The sequence below is a fragment of the Calonectris borealis genome, chromosome 1 (assembly GCF_964195595.1).
Source record: "Calonectris borealis chromosome 1, bCalBor7.hap1.2, whole genome shotgun sequence".
NCBI classification, from domain to species: domain Eukaryota; kingdom Metazoa; phylum Chordata; class Aves; order Procellariiformes; family Procellariidae; genus Calonectris; species Calonectris borealis.
In genome coordinates, this window is record NC_134312.1 from 34,553,693 (window position 1) to 34,579,236 (window position 25,544).

The 25,544-nt window shown below is 41.1% G+C and overlaps 1 protein-coding gene across 1 annotated transcript in view; it reads left to right on the top strand.

The window, feature by feature from the left end:
- Positions 1 to 1,764: 1,764 nt before the first annotated feature.
- The window catches only part of ANO6 (anoctamin 6), a 72,773-nt gene continuing 48,993 nt past the window's right edge, over positions 1,765 to 25,544 (top strand). The window contains exon 1 of the mRNA XM_075140614.1: positions 1,765 to 1,852. Coding sequence (XP_074996715.1) covers positions 1,765 to 1,852 — 88 coding nt within the window. The remainder of the gene's footprint in view (positions 1,853 to 25,544) is intronic.

The following is a 25,544-nucleotide window of genomic DNA, read 5'->3' on the forward strand; positions in this document are numbered from 1 at the left end:
CCATCGTATTGCCCTCCTTCTCCGGTTCAGCTCTGGGAGGCTTGCTTTATCTAACGGAGTGAGAAAAATGCTCAGTGTCAGATGGTGCAGATAATACTCGTTTGCTAATACTGGTGCTGGCATCAATAAGGTCCAGAGAGGTAGTTTCTGTTCTGATGATTTCACTTATGCCCTTGCAGACCACTTCTCTCTTCAAGCGATCAATGTGAGGGGCTCTTTGCTAAGCAGAGTTGCTCCAAAACTTCCCCATTCAATTCCTCAACTCATTTTTGTCTGAAAGTGCTTGCACTTAGACTTGCTGTAATGCCAGGCCCTGCTGTGACTCTAACCCCCAAATGGCTTTTCGTCCAGACTCGTTTGTACACTTTAGACATCCTGGGTCCTGTGGGCCATTTTTCTATCACTAATAGCCTAGAGATTGAAAATAGATTTCTTATAGGGTATTTATTTCTTTATGCAGGGAAAAAAAAAGTTATCTTGCTCTTTTCTCCTTTCCCCAAACAGGACTCCCCTGTTTCTTCAATTCATTTTTCCAACTTTATTTCCATTTCTTCCCACTATTCAAGTTCAGTCCAATTCCTCTCTGGGAATCCCTCCAGATGTCTTTCTGTTTGAGGAACCTTCTACTTTCTCCCTGGAACCAATACATGTGAGTAGATTGGTATATTGCTGAGCACTCAAATCCCTTTTTATGAGTACTTCTGCCCCCTCAGCATTTCTGCACAGTGACAATTCTGCATTCCCTGTGTTGCAAAATTCTCCTGGTTTGTGTCTGCACACTAAGGTGGAGATGAGGACAACCTCTCACCTGTGAAACAGTCAACTGAGTTGAATACATCAGCAGAGCTCCGAAGATGGGCTGTTTATTCAGCCCTTGAGCCTTCCCACTCCAACTTCTGCTACCTTCTCCAGACAACTCTGCCAATACTTACTGGTCTGGGGTTTTTTACATATGTAGGTGTCACATTTTCAGAAGTATTTAGCAATGGTGAGTTCTTCAATGCTTGGGTGAATAATTTGACATATTTTAAAAAGACCCTGGGGTTTCACTCCTGACCCAGTTTTCGAAAGGTAAACATATGGATGAAACCAAAGAAATCTTTGTAAAATCTTCACCCTGGATCCCGCTAAGAAAAACTGTTCCCTAATTAATTTTAAGATGGCATTTGATCAACTCATGATATGATCATGTATATCAATTCTACGATATGGCCAACTGCAAAAAACGGAACAAAACGCACAATGATTAATATAATGTTTTTCCAACTTCCCCGTTTTAATCATTCGGGATGCTATTAATGAAGTACCTAAATGCGCCTGCTTACAGAGCACGATTTTGAGGACGGTCTCTGCCTCTCCCTGTCCAAAGACCAGCAAGTGCCTTCTCCCCGTTCCGACAGCTTCCAGCGCGCTGGAAGGTGATAACGGCGTAAGGTCGAAGGAGCCACGTTGCCTCTAGTCCTGAATCCCACCTAGAGCTCACCTCTCCTCAAGCTCGGCGGTTTCAGGCGGGAGCTGTGCAAGGCTGAGAGCAACAGGACGGGCTGTCGGCGGCAGCCTGCCGCCCAGCCTGCCAGGGCAGGGCCGGACTCGCCTGCCGGGAAGGTGCCGGCGGCCGCCCCGCCCGCCCCCCGCCCCGCGGCCCGCCGCCCGCCCCGCGGCCCGCCGCCGCCGCCGCTCCGCCTCCGGGGCAGGGAGGGCTCGGGGCGGGCTCGCCTCCCCGGCGGCGGGAGAGCGGGCGCGGGGGGCCGCAACTTCGGGAAGATGAATGCGGAGAACCAAGATGTGCTGCTGGATCTGGAGGGGGAGGAGGAGGAGGGAGAGGAGGAAGATGATGATGACGGGGAGACCGGTGAGTCGGGGGCTGGCGCGGGGAGGGTCCCCCCGGGACAGCGGCTGGAGCGCGGGTTCACCCCGCGGGGCGGGTGTGGGCCGGCGGGGGCTACAGCCTGGGGAAGTTCCTCGTGGAGCCGGTGTCGCGGGTGGGGAGGGCACCTGCTGGCACCGCGCCCCGGGCAGCGACCGGGCCGGGGGGGGCTGGCAGGCAGGGTGCTCGCACCGCAGCTCACCTACAACTTCTGATGATTTTCCCGTGGAAAATACATGATCTCTTTGTCTGTGCTGGCGGCGTGGGCCAGGTGAGGCTTCCTCACCGAGCGCCGTTGCTGTGCTCCTGCTTTCGTAGCATCAGCACAGGCTAGTTGTCAGAGGAGCACCAAAAACTTTACCTGTTCCTTTCCCTCTCCTGGGAGGGAAACGCGTGAGACGGCACAGACGCAGCACTTTGCAGCCAGTGCGATGCTGGAGGCCTTTGGTGTCGCAGCGGTCCCCCAGCACGGGCACAGCCTCTGCCAGGGTGCCTGGCTCCCTCGGAAAATGCGAAGAATGCCATGGCCCCCGCACACCCCAGCGCATGCAGCATCCCCCGGGGCTGATCCGTGTGGCTGCCATCAGCTTCGGGGGACAGCAGCGAGCTCTCCTCCTACTGCCTGACTTGCGTGCCTTAATTTGACAGCCAAGGAAAAGAGGGGGAAAATTACCCCCCCCCCCCAAAAAAAAAAAAAAAGAAAAAAAAACGTAAGGGAGAAAATTGGCAAAGCATAGAAAGATAGTAATTTTGCTGGAAAAAAAATGCATATTGTGTCTGCCAGAAATGCAGAAAAATGACCAGAGAGTTTTAAATTCAGACAATGTATGTTAGTCTTGTCCCAACAGCAGCAGCCCAGGACAATAACATTTGTATTTACTGTGGGAATGAATTCTATTAAAGTATTTCCAGAAAACAGCCCAAAAGGGGTTGGTTCTCAGCTGGTCCAGACTGAAGGGGTCTCTTCATTTCACTGAAGAGACACAGATTTACTTCAGTTCAGAAGCTGTTTTCAGCTGTGGTACCCAAGGTATTCTGAAGTCTTTTCTTTCTACTTAACTTGTTAAAATGGATCTAACAAACAAGGAATGCAGGCAAATGTCAATTAGACAAGCAAGTAGAAGATAGATTTGTATATATAAATTTTATCAAATAAAAAGCATTCCTGCGCATTATTGTTCAAAAGGTTGTGAATGTTTTTACTAAAAAGTACAGAATTTTGATAATTTTTTAATATTGGGACTGAATTTCTGCATTTGTAAAAAGTTCTAGTGACATTAACTCTCTCTGATGCTCTTGTTGCCTCTAAATACTAATGCTTAATAATGGCCAATACAGTTTGCCTCATTTATTCAGTTAGCTCACTCCAAAAGTGTATAAAGTTTGAGCCTCACCCAATGTCTGTGGAAATCAGGGAATGTCTTTCCTCCAACATTACTAGCCTTTGTTTCAGATGCTGTGGGAGTATCCCTTGCTTTACAGTAATAGTCCAAAGACAAATTCCGTTTTCCATATGAAGTGAGGCAGAGGAATTGTTTGACTCCACTCCCCAAATTAAAGGGTGGATCAGCACTGCAATGTATTAATCAACACATGCCTTTTTCTTTCCATTCTTCACCCCAGAGAACAACTAAATTGTTTCCTACTCATGACTCTCTATCAAATCTGGGGTTAGTTCAGCTCCCAGAGCCAGCAAATCATGAGCTGCATGCTCTGCTTGCAGGATACAGCAGTTTGGAAAAACATATGCTATGTGGCAAAATTAACTAAAAATTGAGCAGTGATGATTTCATGAGTTGTTTTGCCTGTTACACAGCACCCAGCTCTGTCACGTTTGCTATTCTGCCTTGCAAAATGCATGTGTAACAGTCTCGAGGTTTTTAGTTAGTTGCAATTACAGGAGAGCTATTTTATTAGTCTGAGAAACTTGTAAACCATCCATTTACCTCCAGTTTTATTGTACCACTTGCATCTGCATTTTTCCCAAGAAAGCCATCCCTGCTTCAGCAAGTAAGCAGGACTTCTGAACTCTTTCCAGCTCTTTTCAAGATCAATCCCAAGTGTTTATAGCTCATCAGGAAAGCATTATTATGGCATATCAAAGTTGTAGTCATGGCACGTAAAGGGAGTGCTGTGGCTCCTGTTGGCATACAGTTGGTTTCGGTTATCCACGCTGATGACTAGCAGAGCCCTCGCATCAGAAGCAGACTTAGACAGGAGTCCAGAGAAAGAGCTGGACTCATGAGCCCCAATCCACAGGAAGGTACCACAACCACGCTGCCGGCCATACATAGCTTTGAAATGGATTGTTTCGGTCAGACTTGTGCTTAAGGAAGAAAGTCTTGTCCTAAGGTTAGGCTTTTTCGACAAGTTGAAACCTTTTTTTTCCAGTGCTTAAATAAGATGAGCAACTTTTTATTTTGGAGTCAGACTGTTTTCAAGAGGATTGTTACATTAGTGGCATCAATTTGTTTCTGAGATATCTTGTTACCAGGCAGAAATGGTGGGAAGCACATTGACCTGCGGTTGCCACAGCATTTAAAATTCTCTAAACCCATTATTTTCTGCCTAGAAACTGTCAGACAGTTCCATAAACTATAAAGTTTTTCTTTCCCTGGTGCCAAACCTCATACCATATCTAAATTAGTTTGCTTGTGTTTTGGGATTTGCAGAATATCTGAGTGTGCTTTCCAGAAAAATTAACTTCTGCAGACAACATCCAGAGGCGTCCACTCTGACTAACCGTTCCGCATGAAATACTTTTCATTGGGATATGTTAGCATCTTACTCACTCTTTGTTGTCTTGGTTTTGCTCAAATATACCTCCTAGGTGTTCCTTGAGCCTTGAGTGTATAACATCTTCCCATCTTTTGACTCTGCTGCAGTAATCATCAAGCCATGCTTTATAGATGACCAAGAAATGGATGTTCATATGTTAACCTTTTTCTTGTCGCACAATGTAGATATTGTGCTGATGAGGATTCCAGCTCTTCTGTCTGAAAAGGGTTTCATGCTGTTGTTCAGCAGACGTTTTTGCCAACTACAATAAAAATGTGCAACAGTACTGGCTTATTGTTGGTGGAGTTGCAGCCTAAAATAATCAGTTTTGTGCAGCCGACTGTACAACTGGAATGCTGTCCTAAGGGGTGGTGGTGTAATCCAAATGGTGAAGAGCAGGCATAGCTATTCTTCCCCTCATTACTTTTGCTCACTGTTCTGCTCTCTGCTTGTTTCCTCATGGCATATAACTGATTTTTATCATATTGCCTGCCTAGAGCTTCTATTTTTTCCTATTCAATAGCTTCATTAACTTGACCTGCTTCTCATATGACCCTACAAATATTATTGATATCATATACTGTACTTCAGTATGAATGTACAGTTACCAACAGTGTTCTACAAATTACTCCAGTGTTTGCCTTCATGATGCTGTGTCCTGGTTTTGGCTGGGATGGAGTTGATTTTCTTCCTATTAACTGGTATAGTGCTGTGTTTTGGATGTAGTGTGAGAATAATGTTGATGACACGCTGATGTTTTGGTTGTTGCTAGGTATTGTTTATGCTAGTCAAGGACTTTTCATCTTCCCATGCCCTGCCAGATGTGCAGGGGGCTGGGAGGGAGCGCGGCCAGGGCGGCTGGCCCAGCTGGCCAATAGGCTATTCCATACCATATGACGTCATGCTCAGCATATAAGGCTGGGTGAAGAAGAAGGAGGGGGGGCGTTCGGAGTGATGGCGTTTGTCTTCCCAAGTAACCGTTATGCGTGATGGAGCCCTGCTTTCCTGGCGATGGCTGAACACCTGCCTGCCGATGGGAAGTAGTGAATGAATTCCTTGTTTTGCTTTGCTTGCGTGCGCGGCTTTTGCTTTCCCTATTAAACTGTCTTTATCTCAACCCACGAGTTTTTCTCACTTTTACCCTTCTGATTCTCTCCCCCATCCCACCCGGCGGGGGGGTGAGCGAGCGGCTGCGTGGTATTTGGCTGCTGCCAGGTTAAACCACGACATGCTGTGAAATGGTCAATTCTCTACAGAAGTCTTCTAGAGGCAATGGAAAGTCTGAACAGTTAGATTCCTTGATTGAAAAATGTGGCTTTGTCCTGCAATTTATTAACTGTAATCCCCACATTGTGGGAAATTTAAAAGTGGTCTAGTCGGCAGAAGGTGCAGGGATCAGATCTGATAATTTTATAACATGCAAGGCTTTATAAGCCGATTCTTTAAAAAAATGTAATTCTGTTTCTGAAAGGACAATATCTTGCTTTTCAGTTTACCTACAGTAATGAGTAAGACTGCCCCAGTCCACTCTTATCACTGTTTTTTTTCTCTTTTTCCTCTCTGTCTTGTAATCAACCTGAAAATTATTGGGGCGCATTTCAGTCACCCACTGTCCTGAAGAAGACTGATGGGTGGGTATGTCTGATGAGCTGAAAATCAAGAATTTCTGCTCCCCGATTCTGTGCTCTGTTTGCGACACTGTTCTTGTACATGCGCATCTAGAAGGTGAGGAACGGGAGCAAGCAGGAATGTAGAAGGAAATGCAAGAAATGTCTCATTTATTCTAATTTGCTATTGAGGCAGCGAGAGACTGTTCATGGTGAACTGGGACTTGTACAGGTCCAGGAAACACTGCCCTGTAATACTCCTCAAAATTTAAACTACCTTTCATGCCTTCATGTCCTTCCTCTTACATTTGTTACCCTGGTGGTTTACCTACATTTCTTCCTCCCTTCATACTTCCGTAATTTTATTTTTTGACTTTCTGCCCACTTTGCTTTCACCAAATCCAAGCCACGCAGGAGTAACAGCCTCGTCACCAAGTATGGTTGCATTTGAACAGTACACTGCTGGTACCACTCACTTTTTAATTCTGATTTAATGATTTTTCTACAAAACTACTAAAAAACACATACTGAGAGTATAAATATTTAACTACAATATAATTACTGTTTTGCAGCTATTTATAATTCATAAACTCTGGAGGAGATCAGAGTATTTCAAGAATCAGGCAGGAATTTAGGAAACTGATAAACTTCACCAATTTAGCAGATTTTTCTCTTTTTAAAGTTTTTCTACTATAACAGAATTCCCAGTTGTCCATTAGAAACTTCCTGTAATTTGAAAGTATTCTTTGCGCCTGTATTTTGGATTTAGCTCTACTGAACATACAGTGCAGTTTACAGGTAAGTCTATAATCTGTAGGACGGACTTGTTATCTGCCATTGTATCAACTTGTGCCATTTGCACAACTTTAATTGTAATAGTTTTGTTTCTTTTCCTGGTTATTAAGTCATTAATTTTATGTCAGATATTTATCACAGGTGATTCCTTAAAGTTTTTCCTCTATTTACACAGCCCACAAGTTCTTTTCAAAGGAAAAATACCCTATACACATTTATGCTCAACATCTTAGATTTTTTGAATGACTTTTCAAGCATTATCATTTGTAAAAAAGAAAACTTACTAAAATTTATGTGTAAGAAACAGCCAGGTTTGTGTTGCATGGTACAGAGCTCCAGCAGTTCCGTAGTGTTACAGTTATTGAAAGTAATGCAATCAAAAACTCACAAAAAATGTCCTACTATCAGCTGTTTTACAATTTATGCAGTATATCAAATTGCAGGTAGAGAACTTGAATTTCAGGAGACCAGACATGTGGAAGGGGTGATGTATGCATGCCATAACAGACGTCGTGTCCGTCTGTGGGTCACACAAACGGACCTTTCAAAAGTAATTAGAGAAGGATTATGAATAAGATCTGTTACTATATGCATGGAAAGTTCAATAAAGTTGTTATCATTTAAATCACCTCATCCTAGTATTTCTTGGTACCTGCCATTTCCTAGGAAATGATGGGTTGCATGCTGTGGAATAAAGGTCTAGTTTGCCACTAGACGTGTGGCAAACCCCAAGGCGGAACTGATACTAAACCTGATGTTTTCTGCTGTGGTTAAAAAAAAAAAAGCAGCAAATACAAGGGTGCTTTTGTATGACAGCAATTACCTGTCATAAATTAAATAGTCTTTGTAATTCCTTCCAGCTTATCCCTTGTAAAGAACAATGGATTTTTTCTTTTATTGTTTATTTTTAGTTCGAGATAATGCATTCTTGTACCCCTCTAAAAAAGCCAAATAAAGAAGCATTAGCCTAATTTTGGGATTAACTGGGATAGGTCAGGAAAAAGGGTTACTAATTTTTGTGCTTTATAAATAACGCACAAATAATAAAACTAAATACCCTGTGCTTGACATGAGAAGATCTTTAAAAAAAGGTGCTGCAGGCCTTAAGCATCTGGAGCTGCTGCAGGTGTGTGTTTAACAAGGTAATGCATTTAACAGGGTGTGAGTGTCAAGGAGGAGGGCACTGAAGAATGGTGCCATGGGCTGGATTGTTTATTGTTCTTACATTCAGAAAACAATGGTGGGGACAGAAATATTTTGCAAGTGCTGAGCTCTGTATCCTAATGAATAGAGAAAATCAGCTTGCTTTTGCTGGGCTGTCACTATTGCTTCAGCGCATGTCTCTGGCATGGTCCTTACTAACAGTCTGAAGTATTGCTCTATAGAATAGGTATGCTATTAAACTGATATTTGATTGATATTGTTAATATAAAATTTTAAAAAAAATCACCAAGGCATGGGCCTAATATAGTTTGTAACTTTTTAAGGGTTTTTTATTCAAATCCAGGTTCACTGTGAGTGTAGGTAGAACAGTTTTCCCACTGAAGAGCGTATGCGTTCATCTGCTGCACGGCCGTGATGGGAGCCCGCTAGGACATTGTGAACAGTTTGTGTTAGGGTTCAGGTCTGATGAATCTGGAAGTTGAAATGAAAGCCTTAGGCCATAACGTCACAAACATGTCAAGCCAGCATAAATTGGCTTGGCTACCAAAAGAAGTATTCCCCCCACAACCACCTTACAGCGGCAGCTTAAGTCTTCGTGGCATTTTGACCTTATTTTTCATTGGGGTGTATCAGTGGTAGCATGGTAGGAACGCAAGCCTGTAAAGAAGGACACTCTACCCTTTGTCTTATTACTGACAGTGTCTTCTGTGGGAAATGAAAATTGGCAGTCATGCGAATTGTCGTCAAACAATGGGTTTTGTTTGATAATCAGTCTAAGAAAGCAAACACCTGAGCACAGAATCCTTTGTCTTCTCCACCCTTCACACTTTACTCAGGATTCCACATCATTCCACATCTATCTGAAGGCTTCGTGGCAGGATGAGTGTCTTGATTGCTTCCTGAGGACTTATACGGGCATCTGAAAGACATTTTTGCTTGATTCAATGGAATTATTTCTACCCCTTGTTCTGACCTGTCCCAAACTCACCATATGATAACAACATTAGACATGTAGGCACAATTCCCTGCATGGGCTTCGGAAGTGAGATCCTGAATCATCATTAGAGCTAATTAAAAAAAGTCCTCAACCTCAAGATGGCTTGATTAAACTTTGAGCAGTCCCCACTCCTCTGCAGGAGGAATCGCTCCCCAACCTCCTTATGCACACATGGGATACCTTCCCCAAGGAAGTCAAGAGGTGTGCTCAGGCCCCACGTTTGTATATACATGATTTAGTGCGCTGCCTATGCGAAGATAACTCACCTAAAGCAGTTGTTGGTTTATCAGGGATGGGCTGCTGAGCGGCAAAGGGTAGGGAATAGAGAAGACTTCTACTTTCATTAGCCTCAGGCAGCCTGCCACGTATTCTTCCATTGCATGATACTATCAAAAGGGAGTATAATCCCTTTTTTCCATTCCTATCCTGCATCCCTGTCAGAGCAGCATCCTCTTCACAAGCCTTCAGTTGCAAACCTTATCAATATAGATGGTCCATTTCCTATGCAGCACTTGACCTGTTGAGGGGCATAGTGTAACTGAATGCAAAATAGGCAGAGCCTAGATAGTTTTGCTAATGGAAATACCCATATTAATAAAATGTGTGTGTTATGATTGCAAAAGGGTAAGATTCAGACCAGCATAGACGTCGCTAGCGGGACGAACCAGGAAGACCTAATGGTTTTGGAAAGAGACCACATTTAAACATCTTTAATGAATACCAGATTCAGATTGGAAAATTAACAAAAATGTCTTAAAACACAAACTGACTGAACTTCAAGCAGTGTAGTTACAAGTCTGCTGGAGCATAAACATTCTTTAATTGATTTTATGCCTCGTGTGGTAGAAATTGCAGCTTAGTTTCCAAATATTGTATAAAGCCTGAATAAGATTGAACCCTTCAATTTAGTGTTTACATTAAATAATTTCCAACTAAACCACTAATCATCAATATTCTTTAGACATGACTGAAAATCAAAGTTTTGTAGGAACTGCCACCAACAGCAGATTTTGCTTTGCTTTTATAGTTTCCCTTCCTTTCAGTTTTTTGTTGATGGATTTCTCCTGACCCCATTAATCTAGTTAGTCAGGTTCTCCAGCATTTTTTAGATGTGATTTGTCATGGAACATTAAATATTTGCATAGGAGACTGCTTACAGTACAGTCATCAGAATGAGCTGCTGCACCAGTGTTCTTCTGTAGGAAACAGCCCCCACCTCTGTTCTGCCCAAGTGCTGTTGGAGCGCAGTTGTTGAGCAGGCTAAATGTCTGATAACTTGAATGTCCACGGTGTGTTTCTGTCCCGTGGGCTTCTAGCTTGGGTGGATCTTTTGCTAAGGCATCTGGCTTTCAGAGCGTCTGCAGGAAGATCTTGGTTCTTGCTCCGCTGCTGCAGCAGAGACCCGTGACCTGTCCCTGCACCATTACTGCTTTGGGATATTACAGTCAGATGAGGAATCTTCACTGGGTAGGGAAGAGAATTTGGAATGAAGTGCAAGAAGCCCTTGTGCTGAGATGCGCTGTATCCTGTGCTGTGGTGGGGCCAGAGCTAAGGCATTTTGGTCAGGAGAAGGGGATGAGATTAGTGACTTTTCAGTGGGTGAAAGGTTGTGGGTTCTTTCCTTCCGTTGTGGGAGGAATATTTAACTGAGAAAATGTCATCTGGATTGCAGATCAGGGTGGAAAATATGAGAGCCGATTATAAAATGTTGTCGGTGTAGCAACCCTGCTAAAATTGCTGGGAACTGATATTAGTAATCCAAGGACATGCTGCTGTGATCTGGCACGGTGGAGGAGTTGAAGAAGAGCCACGTCCTGCCTGTGGAGAAGCTGGGGTCTGTTGCTGTCAGTGGAGGGAGCCTGAGATTAGCGTCAAAGAGTAGAACTTAGATCAGTGGAGAGACTCCTGTAGCACAGACCACGGTCTTGACTGAAGGGTCTGGTAAAATAAGGAGTGTCAAAGAGATGGAAAGAGTAAGGAGATGGAAGTAAAGGCAAAACATCCATTGAGACCTGGGTGCAGACTAAGAAAGAAAGTACGTAAAAGGGAAAGAGAAGGAACTCTGACAGTATGCATAAGGGTAAAGCCGACCAGTGCAGCTATTCACCTATTTATCTGGTCAGGAGCTCATAAGCAGTGGCATAAAGATTCTTCCAAGTCAGTTCATCAGGAAAATAAGCTACAGCATGGGACTAAGGTAATATAACCGTGGGTGCAGTGCATTGAAGTAATTCATCATGCATATTTTTAATCTATAGTAAAAATCACAATGTGTTCATAGGTAATTTATCCAGCAGGAAAAAAAGACTATATTTATACCATTAATTATTTGCAAAAAATTTCCACTGCTCTAGGTTTGGTACTGCAGTTAGAGATAATAACATTTAGCAAAACAAGACTGAGATGATGATCCACAGGGCTCTAGCATTGCCAGAGAGTTTTATTAGTTTGTGTGCAATATTACTAAAATTATTAGGGTTCTGTTTTGATGTGTTTTTTCCTTAAGTAGTCTGATGGAGTTTTTATAGGCATTAATGAACAAGGATGAGGTCAAACAATGTACACTTTATAAACCCTTGTGAGCAGTCCCTTTGACTAGGGTGGGAATAGCATTATTTTTGTAAATGCTATTCATAGTAGAGAATGCAGAACTAGTCCCTAATGGAGGAAATATCTTTATTAAATCTTTCATCATCTCCGTATATACTGATTTATTCTAGGAAAAATAATTAAATTCATTTAATTATTCTGCTGTCTATAAAGGACGAGAAGGAATTTGCACAAAAGGACACTTTAATCTATAAACTGATGGCTATGCTTAAGACAAACAACCCAGCAAAAACTACTACAATATTTGGTAAGACTTAAACATGTAATGTATTATTTAAAAAAAAAAAAAAAGAAATCAATATGACCTGAAGAATAAATGAGTCAATGCTGGATTTTTTTTTTTTTTTTTTAACTTGTTCCTTGCTGATAATAAAGTGAGGAGAGAAAAAGCTTCAGGGGCAATGCAGTCCGGCCAAATAGAGCTCCAGATCTTTCTGTAAGTTTATTGGTGTTTGCAAGAAGAGCAAAGCTCTCTTTTAGACCTCTTATGCACAGAAGAGGGTGGCTTTAGGTAGAAGTTGCTTATTAAGCTGCAGCTGTTAGAAGAAAAATCTGAAGAGTCCTTCAATTGCTAAAACTACAGAGTATTTCCTGATAAGGAAACAAAAGTATTTATTTCTAAACTCTGGGTCCAACACTGGGAATGCTTACAGACACGACCGTTTGCACCTACACACACAAAGTAGCTCAAAAATGCCTGTAGGTTTTGACTTTAAACTTAATATTTTCATAGTCAAAGTAATTAAAAGTATCTTTTTGGGACCCTCCTGTAAACACACTGTATAACAACTGAGTGTAGGAAATACTTTAAAGCAAACATTCTGAGAAACTCATTATAGAAATTCAAATATATCTCCTTGGAGACATGTAAATTTAGGAGCAACGGGTATAATTTTATAAACATATTTCAAACTTAAGATTTCTAATTAGATAACTCATTGATCCATAGGCACTGAAATCTAACCAAACAGCGATTTGCAATTACAATTTTGGTTAATCATTTCAGTTCCCAATGAAAAGGCTCCACAGCTGCCTGGAGGCTTGGCATTGATGAGGAACACCATGGGATCAGCTTGGCTGCTAAAAAAGCTGTGTTTGTAGCTTGGGGCAACCGCTGTGCATGGGCTGCCCCGCTGTAAAACGCACTGAAGGCAAGGTACGCTCGTTCCCCATGTAATTGGGCAGTAGTTTTGACAGTATGCTTGGGGTTGATCTTGGCAAGTCTATCTCATGGCAAAAGCGGCTTGTCTTCTTTGTATTTCCTGCCTAAGGACAGCTGATTTGGGTTAGTTGCTCTGGGATAGGAAAAAAACCCAACCTCACATTATTTTAGCAATGAAGAAAACCCCTTCAGGTTCAAGAAGGCACTCGGGGACTGGCAGAAGTCCGGGTGCATTTGTGCAAGGATGTGCTTCAGCGCTGGAGCAGGTATAAAACCACCTTATCATACTCTTGACCAGAGGGTTAATGCTACAGTCCCCACCGAAGCGTAGGTCACAGTCCTTCAGCAAACCAGCCTTCACAGACATGCATGTTTATTAGGCCAGGTTCTGGGCACGGCACGCACGTGATCTAGATGGGAAGGCAGAGGGCTTGCACAGAAATGATAAACAGCTTGTGCTGCTTCTTGGTTTTATCCTTTCTACCTCTTAAAAAAATCAGCAATATTGTGGTTTGACAGAGCTGATTTAAGTCAGATGTCACTAACAACTCAGCTGAAATTTCTCGGGGAAAGAAAACACATATAAACAATGACATTCTATGATGTTTGGACCCAAGTAGTGTAGTCCTTCTGATAGCTGTCACATTGCCAAAATTGCACAGACTCCTCTCAGCCCATGGTAGGAATCCTGATTTTTACAGCATTACCTGCAGTTTGCTCCTATAGTCCTCACACAACAGCATAAACTTCTGAGGTAGCAGGCTGCTGCTCACCTCTGCGCACCAGTCCGTGTAGGGACGTATTACAAGCCAAACATTACGCAAGCATGGGACAATCCTTTTGAGTTAAGTGGAACCGTCAGCATCCATAAAGTTATTTAAACATGTAAATGTTGCAGTCTCAGCCCCCAGAGACTGTATATTGCTGTTCAGAGTGGGTTTTTTTCGGTGTTGGGTTTTTTTCAGTGGTTTATCTTCCAAAGTTATTCATGATGGAAACATAAATATCTGCCTAAATAATGGTACTCCATTTATCAGTTGTGGCTGGTGTATCCTCATCTTTCTTTTTTTGTTTGTTTCCTCTGAATTTAATTAAATGTTTTGGGGATAGATGTTTATCCTGCACTGCAAGATAAGACCAAATGTGCAGGAGTTTCTGCATCTCTCGCTGCAGACAGTTCACTGAACAAACCCACTGACCCTTCTGCTCAACAGGATGTTCCTCAGGAACACCTTGCACACAAAAATGAACTCCAGAGAAATCCTGTTTGCTTTCAGGATGAGTCTTTCAGTTCTTTTTCATCCCTTTCACTATTTTCTTCACCATTCTGTCACCTTTAGGGTCAGTGATTCTCTTGGCCTTCAGAGTGCCGAGTTTGACTCCATATGAGCAGCTCTGGCTCATGCAGAAGAGAACTGTCACTTAGAAGTGACATAAGGTGCTCTTAGGGTCCGGACTAAGAGTGCCAGCCTGCAGCAAACAGGGAGAGAGAAGTCATTTGGTGATTTCATATTTGAAATAATGAAACAGATAATAAAATAAACCAAAGTCTGCGGCTACAAGAAAGGTGGCCATTGAAATCCTAGCTGTGTGAGTTCAGCATGAACATATCCCATCAGTGCTACCTGCAGCAGGGGGCTGATACAGCCAGTACTTACAACCTTTCATGTTTTGCCTATGTAGAATGCAGGTCAAAAATATGACAATAAGTAAGATTAAAAAGCTTTTCTTTTACATGATCAGGCATGGGTTTTTTTCATCTGAAAACAGATTTTTTACATCCTCTCACTTCCACAGTTTTGAAGAAATGGACTAGAATCTCAGTGGAAATGAGTTTGTGAAGAGGGGTAAGGCTGGATCCCTCAGCACTGGTTGTGGTTTCATAAAGATCTGCAATGTTGTATGAAATGAGCAAGCCCCACGATTGTTCCCATGTTACTGCTATCTAGTATGTTCCTAACATCGTAAAACAGTTTAGCAGGACTCTGTAGACACCAATGTAAAATGTCTTTCCATGCTTTCCAAAGCAAAGCTTGCATCTCCTCTTTTGCGGGCTTTTTTTAAGATTTCATGGAATTTTACACTGTGGTATAGGTGAGACAGGAGGAAAAAAAGAGAATTTCTGTTTGGCTTTTTATTCCTCGTTATTCTTGCTGCTTAGTTTTGTTATAGCTGAATGGTATCTAAGATTCAAAGCTGGTCATTTTTCATCAGCGTCATTAGTGTATAGTCCTGACTTCTTTTTGCTTCCTCCTGAGATAAGCTATCAAAATACTTATTTTCCATATTTTTATGCTACCTGCTAAGCAAAAGGAGGCTTGTACTTTTAAATTCACCTGCATTCTTTCCTAATGAGTTGTTAGACTGAATAATTTACACACTCTGGGATGGGTAATCTTCTAGGAAGGTGCAACAATTGTTAGAGAAATCTAGAAATGGCACTTTACACCACATTATCATGGTTTGGGGGGTCTAAAGATGCCTCCACTGTTCCTGCTTTGAAAGACCTATTCACAACGGTGGTGGGTGACAGTGCTGAAGTCTGAAATATGACATTACCCAGGGAATGATTCTTCTATGTGTGTTGCTTATAAGCACAAATCTTAAGGTGACATAATATAGAGATAACAAATACATTATTAACATCGTTGCACATCAAGCACTCAAAAAGCTCTCGCTATCCCATGGCAGCACTGTTGATACTTTTCCTCATGTATCTATGGTATCTCAGAGTGTGTAGTAATATGTAATATATCTAGAAGATTTCTACTGTGCCACCTCATGGAGTAGAGAGGAATCAAAACTTACTGGTCCTCACTCTTCCCAGTGCCAGGAAGTGTAAGCAGCAGTTGCAGCTTCAAAAGGTGTAGAGAGAAATTAATGAATTAAAAAGCCATGAGATGATCTAAACCCAAAAGACACTGCTTCTGTCTGATTGTATAGAATAGGAGCTTCACTGCCTCCATGCCTTCATCTTACACTTCAGAACATTGAATGGCGGTTTTGACCCGGAGCACCACTGGCCACTCTTGGGGACAGGAGGCTGGGCTAGGTGGACCATTCAGATGATCCATAAGCACATTCTTGTGTTCTCACGTGCCCTTGTTATTCTTTGGCTGCACACATACTCTGTTTCTTAAAAATCACTGACCTTGTGCAAAACCAGTGAACAGCCTTACAGTCAAAAGGTGGCAAGAACACGGACAGAAGGCAGGCTATAGGCCAAAGACTCCATTATAACATAAAGTTGAGGACTGGGAGCAGGCAGTCTGTCCAAGGACAAAAGCCAGGAGCTAGCTAGTGCTAAGGCCTGCAGCTGGATGAGCACAGGCAAGTGGTGAGTTTCTTTCTGACATCTGATAGATAGGACAAGCCACCAGTCACTCTCACGAGCCAGCTCACAGATCACCCATCCCAACAAGAGGCTGACTGCAGCCAAAGGTGCAGTCTAATGGCATTACCTTGGAAAACTTGTAGCACTACCAACCCTGCATAAGCTCAAGGCTTGGTCTGGTAAATGTGCAATGCCTGATCTGTGCATTCACATCACCTAACCAGGATCTTCAGCACGGCATTCTCTCTCCAAAGGAATCCACTGCATTTTTCCATCCTTATCTTGTAAGAGGACCGTAATGATTGCTAAGACCTTACCTCCTTCTACTTCCAGGTTCTCAAAGTCTGGGAAAAATGTTTGTGATCACTTTGGAGTTTGTTTTTATTGCCTTCATATTTTCCAGATGTGTATGTGTATAAGTTTCTTGAATTGGTATTTTCACATGCATCTGTTTATTTTTCTTTAGTTGTATAGTAGACTTTTCAATGCCAGGCAGAGAGAGCATATTCTTATTTTCCATCAGTCTGCCCACATTACTGTTACTAGAAAGCTATGTGCACACATGCATCCTTCTTGTTAATGCCTCTTTTCCCAGAAAGTAATTTGGAAACCTCTGTGTCTTCAAAGCCACAGCTGTTTGGCATGAAGCTGTCAGACCTTGCCCAGCTGTAGTTGCTGGGCATCATGAATTGAATTGTCAGCAGAATCCAGAACTTTTTATTCATAGTGATTGCAATAAGCTAAAACACGCTGGGTTTTTTTTTCCGTCGTGGTACTGAATTTACACTAAGTAGATTATTCTGAACTGACTTTTAAGACTTAATAAATCTGATACGTGAGTTGCTAAGGAAAAGTCCATAGTTATTATGATTACTTTTCTTACAGTGCATTTTGAAATTACTCATCAGCAGCGCAGAGCGCTCCTACGCATGGGCCACTAATCAAATTGTCTGATTAGGTGAAATTCTAGACTTTCAGCAAAGTTTCCTCATGCCAAATTGCAGTTATAATTGTTCCATCACTTCTGCTCAAGGGAATCTCTCAAACGCTTCAGATATAATTTCATTTCTAAACTGACTGTATAATTAAATAATACAGTATAGCCAGCAGTAATCGTTCTCCATATTTAAATGTAAATATTACCGGTTACCAACAGGAGCCATAGCATCCCTAATTGGCTGCGGCTAATTATATATTATGTCTAAAAAGTGTTAACATTAAGGTTGGGAAGTCAAGCACTTAGAAGTTGGGCAATGTCAGCATTAACGTTACCCAGGCAACTTCAATTTTCCTGTCATTTGTTTGCATGCACGTTACAGTTTTTAATTACACAATCATACTGTTCTTTTTTTCCTCTTAAGTCCACTGCCTCATTCAGTAAACTGGTACTAATTACAGATTTCTTTTTATCTTCCTCATGAAGAGCATGGCTCCAAGCCTTGTTTAACTCAAATTATCCAAGCCTTGCGCAGCATGCATGTTCGTTCCTTTCCTCCTCTGTGTTTCTGTGGTGCTCTTCACATATCTGAGCGCTATATCTGACAGGGATGCGAGTGTCAGGTTGCCTAACTCCCTTTTTAGGGAGAGCTGGAGTTTCAGGAATCCAGACCCCTGTGATAGGAATGCAGGCTGCTGAAGTGATAAGATGTGGGGAATGTGAAACACTTCTGAGTGGGTTGTGCACGGGACAAGGCGCTGAACAGAGACACCCGCATCCCACTGGCAGGTCTCCCTAGAACACATCTGCTGCAGGGCCACGAGAAAATAATTCATTTTCAAGCACTTTTGTACAATCAGGTATTAACACCGTTCTGGGTTTACGGCTGATAAACTCTCTGTGTTTCACACAAAGTTGTCCCAAAAATGCTTACCAATCACAAAAGCTTTGGGACTGATTTTTCAGAAATAAGATCATTTCCCAATCTTGCTATTCCAAGTACCACACGATACTTCTCCAGCTAACTTACTTCAAATGCCCAGCTCTGCTGTAAAAGTGCTGAGCTTCCCGGCTGTAACACCCTGGGCAGTGAGCTTGAAAACTCTGCTGTGGAAAGCTGGGCAAAACTTTGTTCAAGTAGCTTGCTCAGCATCACATCTATTAGATGATGAAGCTGAGGCATAGGCCACTTCTCCAAGGCTGAATGCAAATTCTTTGACAATTAGGTCATCTTTCTTCCTTTCAATCTTCCTACAGTCTTTACAGCCTATCCATCTTTTGCAAAAAACAGTTAAAGGTCTAGATGGACAAGCCCTCCTCCTTGACCAAACCTGGACTCATCCTCATTGCAGCCCCATCTTGTATACAAAAGGAGGTGGGGTCCTGAAGAAAAAAAGAATAACAATTTGGGTTTTATAATAAAAAATTACTTCCTTTGCTTTAAAATCCACCAGCATCTCCTGTGCTAGATCAAGAGGTATCACTTTTTACCTTTTATGTAGTAAGAACCACTTCTGAAATGGGAAGACCAGGATCCAATCCCTTCCTCTGTCTTCTTTAAATAAGCATCACTGGTGACAGACAGTCTTGAACCAGCACTACTTCAGTGTTTGGAGTCTTATTGATCTGCTCACTTGCCACATTTGGCTATAAATTTCTATTTTTTTTTAAGAGCCCTGAAAACCAGATTCTACCATGTAGAGCAGTATTAACCAAAGTGGAATAATTGACGTTAGTGATTTAATTTGCAGGTCGTAATAAGCAGCAACCTGTATAGAGTTTTTAATCACATTTTGAATTTTTATTTTAAAGGCTTTCTAAGAGAAAGAGGTTTTTCTTGTTGATGGGTAGAGCAGCTAAGACAGTAAAACCCTTGTGTTCTGCTGAATAATGACATCGCTGAGGGCACCGCAGGGGCTGCACCCAGCCTGGTCCCCGGTGACCCCCAGGGGAAGTGCCCGCAGCGCCTGGCAGCGAGGCAGGAGGCTCCTCTTAGCCAGCGGCTGCACAGCCATGGTTTTGGTTTGTACTTCTGGACCTGAATGTTTTGGTTACTCCCAAATCCTGTTTTAGATGCCTACATCCCTTCTTTAATTCCATAGACACACATTCATTTCAGCTGGTATGTAGCTCAATGCACTTACTCTGATTTTTAATTTATTGTTGAATGACTTCTTTCTTATCTACTAGATAATAACTATTTACTCTGAACTTTTGTTTAGATGCATCTTGTTGGTAAGTAGACTTAATTAACCATAGAGAAAAACAGCGTGCAAACATGTTTATTAGTTATCTTAAATATGCTGTATACTTGAGAAGAAAGTGCATTTATAAAATATTTTGCATTTCAAATAATTTATTAAGCAAAGGAAACATTAACTGTAGTTAATGAAATTAATGGATCGATTAATGAAATTGATGGATTCATTCTGGTCACTAAGGGCCATATGCTGTCTTTGATATAATTTGGCATAAAAACTGTCAATCTGCTTGGACACTTTTGAATACCTCAGCAGGAATTTATCTGTAACTTTTTATGCCTAACCCCTTCTGCAAATCTGTCCTAATGCCCTTTGGGTTTTTAGAGTTAGTGGATCTCATCCTCTGCCACCTGGATTTTATTTACTGCAAGAGAAAAACAGCAGCCTGGTCTTCTTGATCCCTTTTTCAGGCTTAAACAGATCATTCCAAGTAAAGAAAATTTTCTCTCAGAACCTACTAACAAAACTAAAAAACAAAGTTGTCTGTTAGCTGGTGCTGGATTCAGTGACCCAGCTGATCCCTTATGTCTTACATTCTTAATGAGACTTAGGTAGTTATTTTTCTTAACCCTAGAGACTAAGAACTTGCATTTTTGACAGCAGGAATGACAATGTTTGCACTATTATTAAAAATGAAAGAAATAAAGTATATATGTATGTGTGCTTCAGTATGTAACAGGGTGACATAGTTTGAATCAATAATGAAACAGGCTTATTTGACAGTCAACATTACCGCAGCTTTCTACCTGATTCCATATATAATTAAAACAAAGCAGCCCTTAATTGAAAAATTTAAGAAGGCTCATTTGTTGCATCATTTTAATATATTTAAATTACTTAATACATTATAAGAATGTATATATGGAGAAGAGAGAATGATTCAAGCCCATATTCCAACCTGAGATTAATGCCTGAAAAGATTATCAGTCTGAAGCCTTCTGATTTAATCAGTTTATTCCATTATTTTATACTCTGACAAAGCTAGCTAGCTATTTGACATGTATGCATTCAGTGTACAAGGAAAAACTATACCAAATATTGTTTGGAATTACAGCAGGTAGGCGTGTTAATACATTCTAAAACAAAAAATTGTTTCTAAATCTATATATTGCCTATTGACAGATGAGCGCCAAGATAATTCTTTCTGACAGCCGTTTCAGCTGAAGGTGGGTAAATTGTTTAGCTTCAGAAAAAGCGTTTAGAATAGTCTAATTGGCAACTGAATTTCTGCAGTGATTTACAGTCAACTGGTGTCTGATGTGCAAACTGGATGCAGACAGGTTGGTTCTGGCGTGCATCGCAGCAGTGAAAAACAGGAGCCAGCATTTGCATTTCAGCGGATTACTCTGGATTCACAGAATTGTAACTAAAAAGTCATTAGCCCAGTGTTTGTTTTCAAAAGTGATGTTGGGGCTAGTCCAGGTCTCATTGAAATGATTTAGGATTTTTGCCCCAGGTTTTGGGCAAGTGTCCCACTTTGAGCTCGGGACACATAAGAACTGTTTGACAATTTGGTTACTGAGCCCCTTAAACCTTCTGACTCAGTGCCTCTTAAATATTTAGGCACCGCTATCAGCGAAATCATTTCCACAAAGTCTAATTTCTTGTTCTATAACTGCCTGCTAATTACTTTATTATTTTTGGTGAGCTACCCCGACTCTGAGCTGTTTCAGGACATGGGGTGTTAGACTAGCAATACTCTGTATTATATTCCCAACTGGATGGCTTCCTGTTTAGGGTTAGTCATGAAAGAGTATTTATTTTTGAAAGTCATACCACATGTTCCCAACCCTTTGTTTGCACAGCTGTAAGAGAAGATAACTTAATGGAAAGAATAGTCTTTCAAACAAGAAAGAATCATCTTCCAAGACAGCCGTTTCACTTCCTTTGTGATCCAACAGGATCTATATCATATTGGGTATGCTTGGGCATCTGAAATTAAAATCAATGTTTTTCTTATTACGTGGCATAGATTAGGTTTTGGGTTGACGATAACTGCAGATATGCCCTGTGTGAGTGCACAAAGAATGTAATTTATTGGCAGCTTGGAAAGCCATTTTGGCATTACTAATTGTCATCGGTTTTCTCACGTGTTGTTAAGACTGCAGGCGACCGTAAGAAGAGAGCAGGACTTTCACATGGAAGGCAGCTGTATAGAACTCTTATTAACTATAAACAATAGGTTATAAAATACAGTTTGTTGTAAAAATAATTAAATTTCACTTCAAGTACATAACTTTTTGAAAAGGGAAGCATATTGGGTTTAGTAGCACGTATTCTTCAAATAAGGTCTACAGGTATAAAATAAAACTAATTTGCACACATTCCAACAGAATAACTGAACTTAAAGAAATGAATACTACTAAATGCAAGCCAATAGTATTTTGGTGGAACGAGGTGAAACCATTGATAATTTGTGATCATAATGGCTGCCCTCATGAGTGAGCGGAGATGAGACTGTATCCCAGGGAAGAGTTAGTCTGGAAAAGTCACTTCAACCAGACAGACCTTTAACCGTCAAAAAGATCTCAATAATAATGCCTCCACCTAGCAAGGAGCAAGGTGGAAAGATCAGACCTACGTTTTGGAAGGATAACCTAAGACATTCTTTTCTTAACTCTTTGTGTTTATTCATTTACTCTATGAAGTGAAAGAAATTAGGTTAACATATCATCCTAGCTAAGGAGGATTTGATGGGGAGGGGGTTGTTTAAAATTGTTTAGGTGATTAAATGAAACTATTTTATATGTGGCTTGATATATAAGGATATTTTACATTTAAAACTGATTTTTTTAACAAAGGAAGTAGATCAAGGAAGTTAACAGCCTTGGTTAATTTTGGTTTAGAGCTCTGGATCTCATTGCCTCTTGCTTTCTTTGATTCATAAATTTAAAAAGGAAAATACGTATTCTTGCTCTGTCAACTCCTAAATAGTTTCTTAGCTCTGAGAGTACCCCTGTACAATGAGCACTGAACATATGAAATAAACTACAATAAAGAAATATTCTGCACCAGTAAAAGAGATTGTGGCTATCAAAAAACAGTATATCAGTCCAACAGTTTCTGTTTCCAGAAAAATTTGACTTGTGCAATGGTTTTACTTCACAATACTTTATTTCACAAGTATTACATATTGCTTGAATAGTTTACATTTAACTGAAAAAAAAATTTGTTCTATGATCAGCCCTTAAAACAGGTTGTGATCTGTTCTGATAGGCTTTTTTTAGTAATAACTATCAGATTAGTTTTTTAATTTCATATATACATGTATAAAATTAATATAAATTAATATATATAAAATCTGATATAAATTAACAGAAGGAAAGTAGTTGTTTTGTCTACTCTAAATATCATATATTCAAAGTTTTCTTTGTTCATAGCCCCAGAGCTTGTAGTCATGTTTATGACAATATCTTCACTTTCTGGGTAAGTGTTAAGATTTGAAAAAGCAAAATCTTTGCTCAGTAGGGAAACTCCTTTGTATTGTCAGCTCTCCGCCTTTTTGATCTTCTGGGGCATTTAAAACAACATGGCATAAATTTGTCCTCCTCTTCCTCCCCTTCTCTCCCCAAAAGCCAGGACAGAATCTTATACTTCAGTACCATAATTTTATTATTTTTGGACCAAGAAACAGAGGACTGGATGTTCTTAAGGAAGCTGCCGTCTATGTAAAGTTCTTTTTAGGACAGTGGCTTTACTGCCGTCCCCAACTGATATTCAGAGATGACTCCAGATCTTTAGACTGATTCACCTGAAAATGATGCTCTCCCCTCATTATTATTTCCTCAGTTTTGATACAGACATTGGTTGCCATTTTCTCACGTGGTACCCTGTCTTGGACATGTCGATACTCATCCTTTTTGAGAAGATGAATCTCTCTGAAACATTAGTTTTATTCCAGATATCAGTAGTTTGTTCTTTTTTATGAAATAAGGTGAAAGTAATTTGACTTGATTCGATGATGGGCTTCAGAGTAGTTTTCATTCATTCCGGGACTCAGTTCATATCAAGTATTTTACCTCATGCTTCCTTGTGGCTTCTGAGACAGTACCTGTGAGGTAGGGTTTTTTGCTTGGTTGCCTCTTGGGTGCCATGCGTGATGGTATCACGAAACCGATCTTCTGCTAGCTAGCACGACTGCAGCCTGCCGAGATACGGAGACACTACCACAACGTTGGTCTGTTTTCTGAGGATCAGCTCTTCTTAGAAAGCGGCATGTGGGCAAAGCCCACTGTCTTTGGATGATCTTGTTTATCCCAGCAGATGGGAACAATCTGACTCCATCCAGTACTCTGAGCCTTACGGTGGCAAACCTGATATGATCTCTTCATTTGATTTTCATTAGGACAAATAGACTTTACTAATGACTATTTTATGTTCTGATGTAGTGACAGGGCTGTCAAACAAACATTTCGGGGAGTGTGTCGATTCAGATAAAAATTGCATGTAAATATTTCCCAATGTTTTCCAGTCAGTGAAATATTTTGTTATTATATTAATTTTCTTTGCAATCTATTTGGGTCTAAAAGACCTAAGCGTTTCCATGTTTTTACATTTTTGTATGCAATGAAGGTTGTTGTCTAAGGCGCGGCTACACAAGGGCAGTGCTGTGAGCTAAGCTAGAGCGTGGGTTTGAAGCCCCCCATTTATTCAGTGTTCTCCGTCAGTAAATGCCTGCTACCCTTTCCTCCCATGCTTTCCACCTGCATTTGCTGTGGGACAGCATTGTGCGTGCAGCCAGGTGATGCAGATAAGTTGATGTGCCCCAGCACTACAGTCTAGCTTTGCAACAACTCATTTTCTGTAACTGTACTGTAAACTTTCCCGCTTATGGAGGAGATAACCCTATGCAGCAGGCAAGTCCCACCGAGGGGCTGAGCAGATATTCTTGAGCACTAAAGTTTGTACTTAGGAGAGCACAATATTCTATTAATTTATTTTTCCCCTGTAAGAACAGGATTTGGGACTTATACTTTTTAAAACTTCGGTGACAGACAGTCAGTACACTTACATAATACCCTGAGGGAAGTGAGGGGTGGTGTGGTATCTACAGCAAAGCAGCAATGCCTGGGGACCCTGGGGGATCCCAGACATCACCTCCTGGCTTTGCATTCATGATTGCTCCCTTGTTCAGTGCCAGGGCTGAGATCTTGTCCTTTGCAATGTCTCACAGGTCTGTTGAGGGAACTCAAGTACCAGGTACTGTGAGTTCGGTGTTGTAAAACCTTTTTGGTTTCTGAGAATAATTCTGTGCCTATTAGTTTGGCTTATGTAGGTGATTTACAAGCTTAAAGAGTGCTGCTGCCTTTTTTCACCTTTGATTATTTCCATTAGAGAGGAAATCAATGATAGCCAAGAATTTCTTTGGCACAAAAAGTTTGGCAACTTCAGGCATGTTTGTCAATGTCCTTGCTTATAGAGCCAAGCCCAGTGGTCTTTTCAGACACCAGCTTATCCAATATCTTTGTGGTTTTCTTGTCATTAATGGTGTTTTGGACAGCATCTTTCTTTTCACTTCTGGATACCGCTTTTTTCCATTCTCAGGCCTCTTAATTTATAGTCTCAAAAAGACCGTTTCATCCCTATTGCCTGTGCTTTGGGCAGCTTCTATTATTTCACTATTCAGACTCCAAGGAAAATTTTAATTCTTCTTTATATTTATTCCAAAGGGAGAGCAGCTTCCATGCCTATCGGTGTGCCATGGCCTCTCACCTTGCCATAGCAATAGGTAGAAATTGCTACTAGTAATGTTCATGAAAGCCTTTAAAAATTGAATTATTCAATGGGAAGATCATTGAACTTCCAAAACCATTCACTGTCAATATCAATTAACTAATGGAAACACTAGACATTTTACATTGGTTCTCAAGGTATTTTAGGACCTTTATTCAATCCAGTCAGAAATGGCAGCCGACCTGTGAGAAAGCAAAGCCATAGAGAAAACTCATTAAAAAAATCACTGGTAGAATCAACAGCGGGATTCATCTCCCATGGCCTGGTCTAAAGGGTGGGATGTACACAGGTGCCGTGGT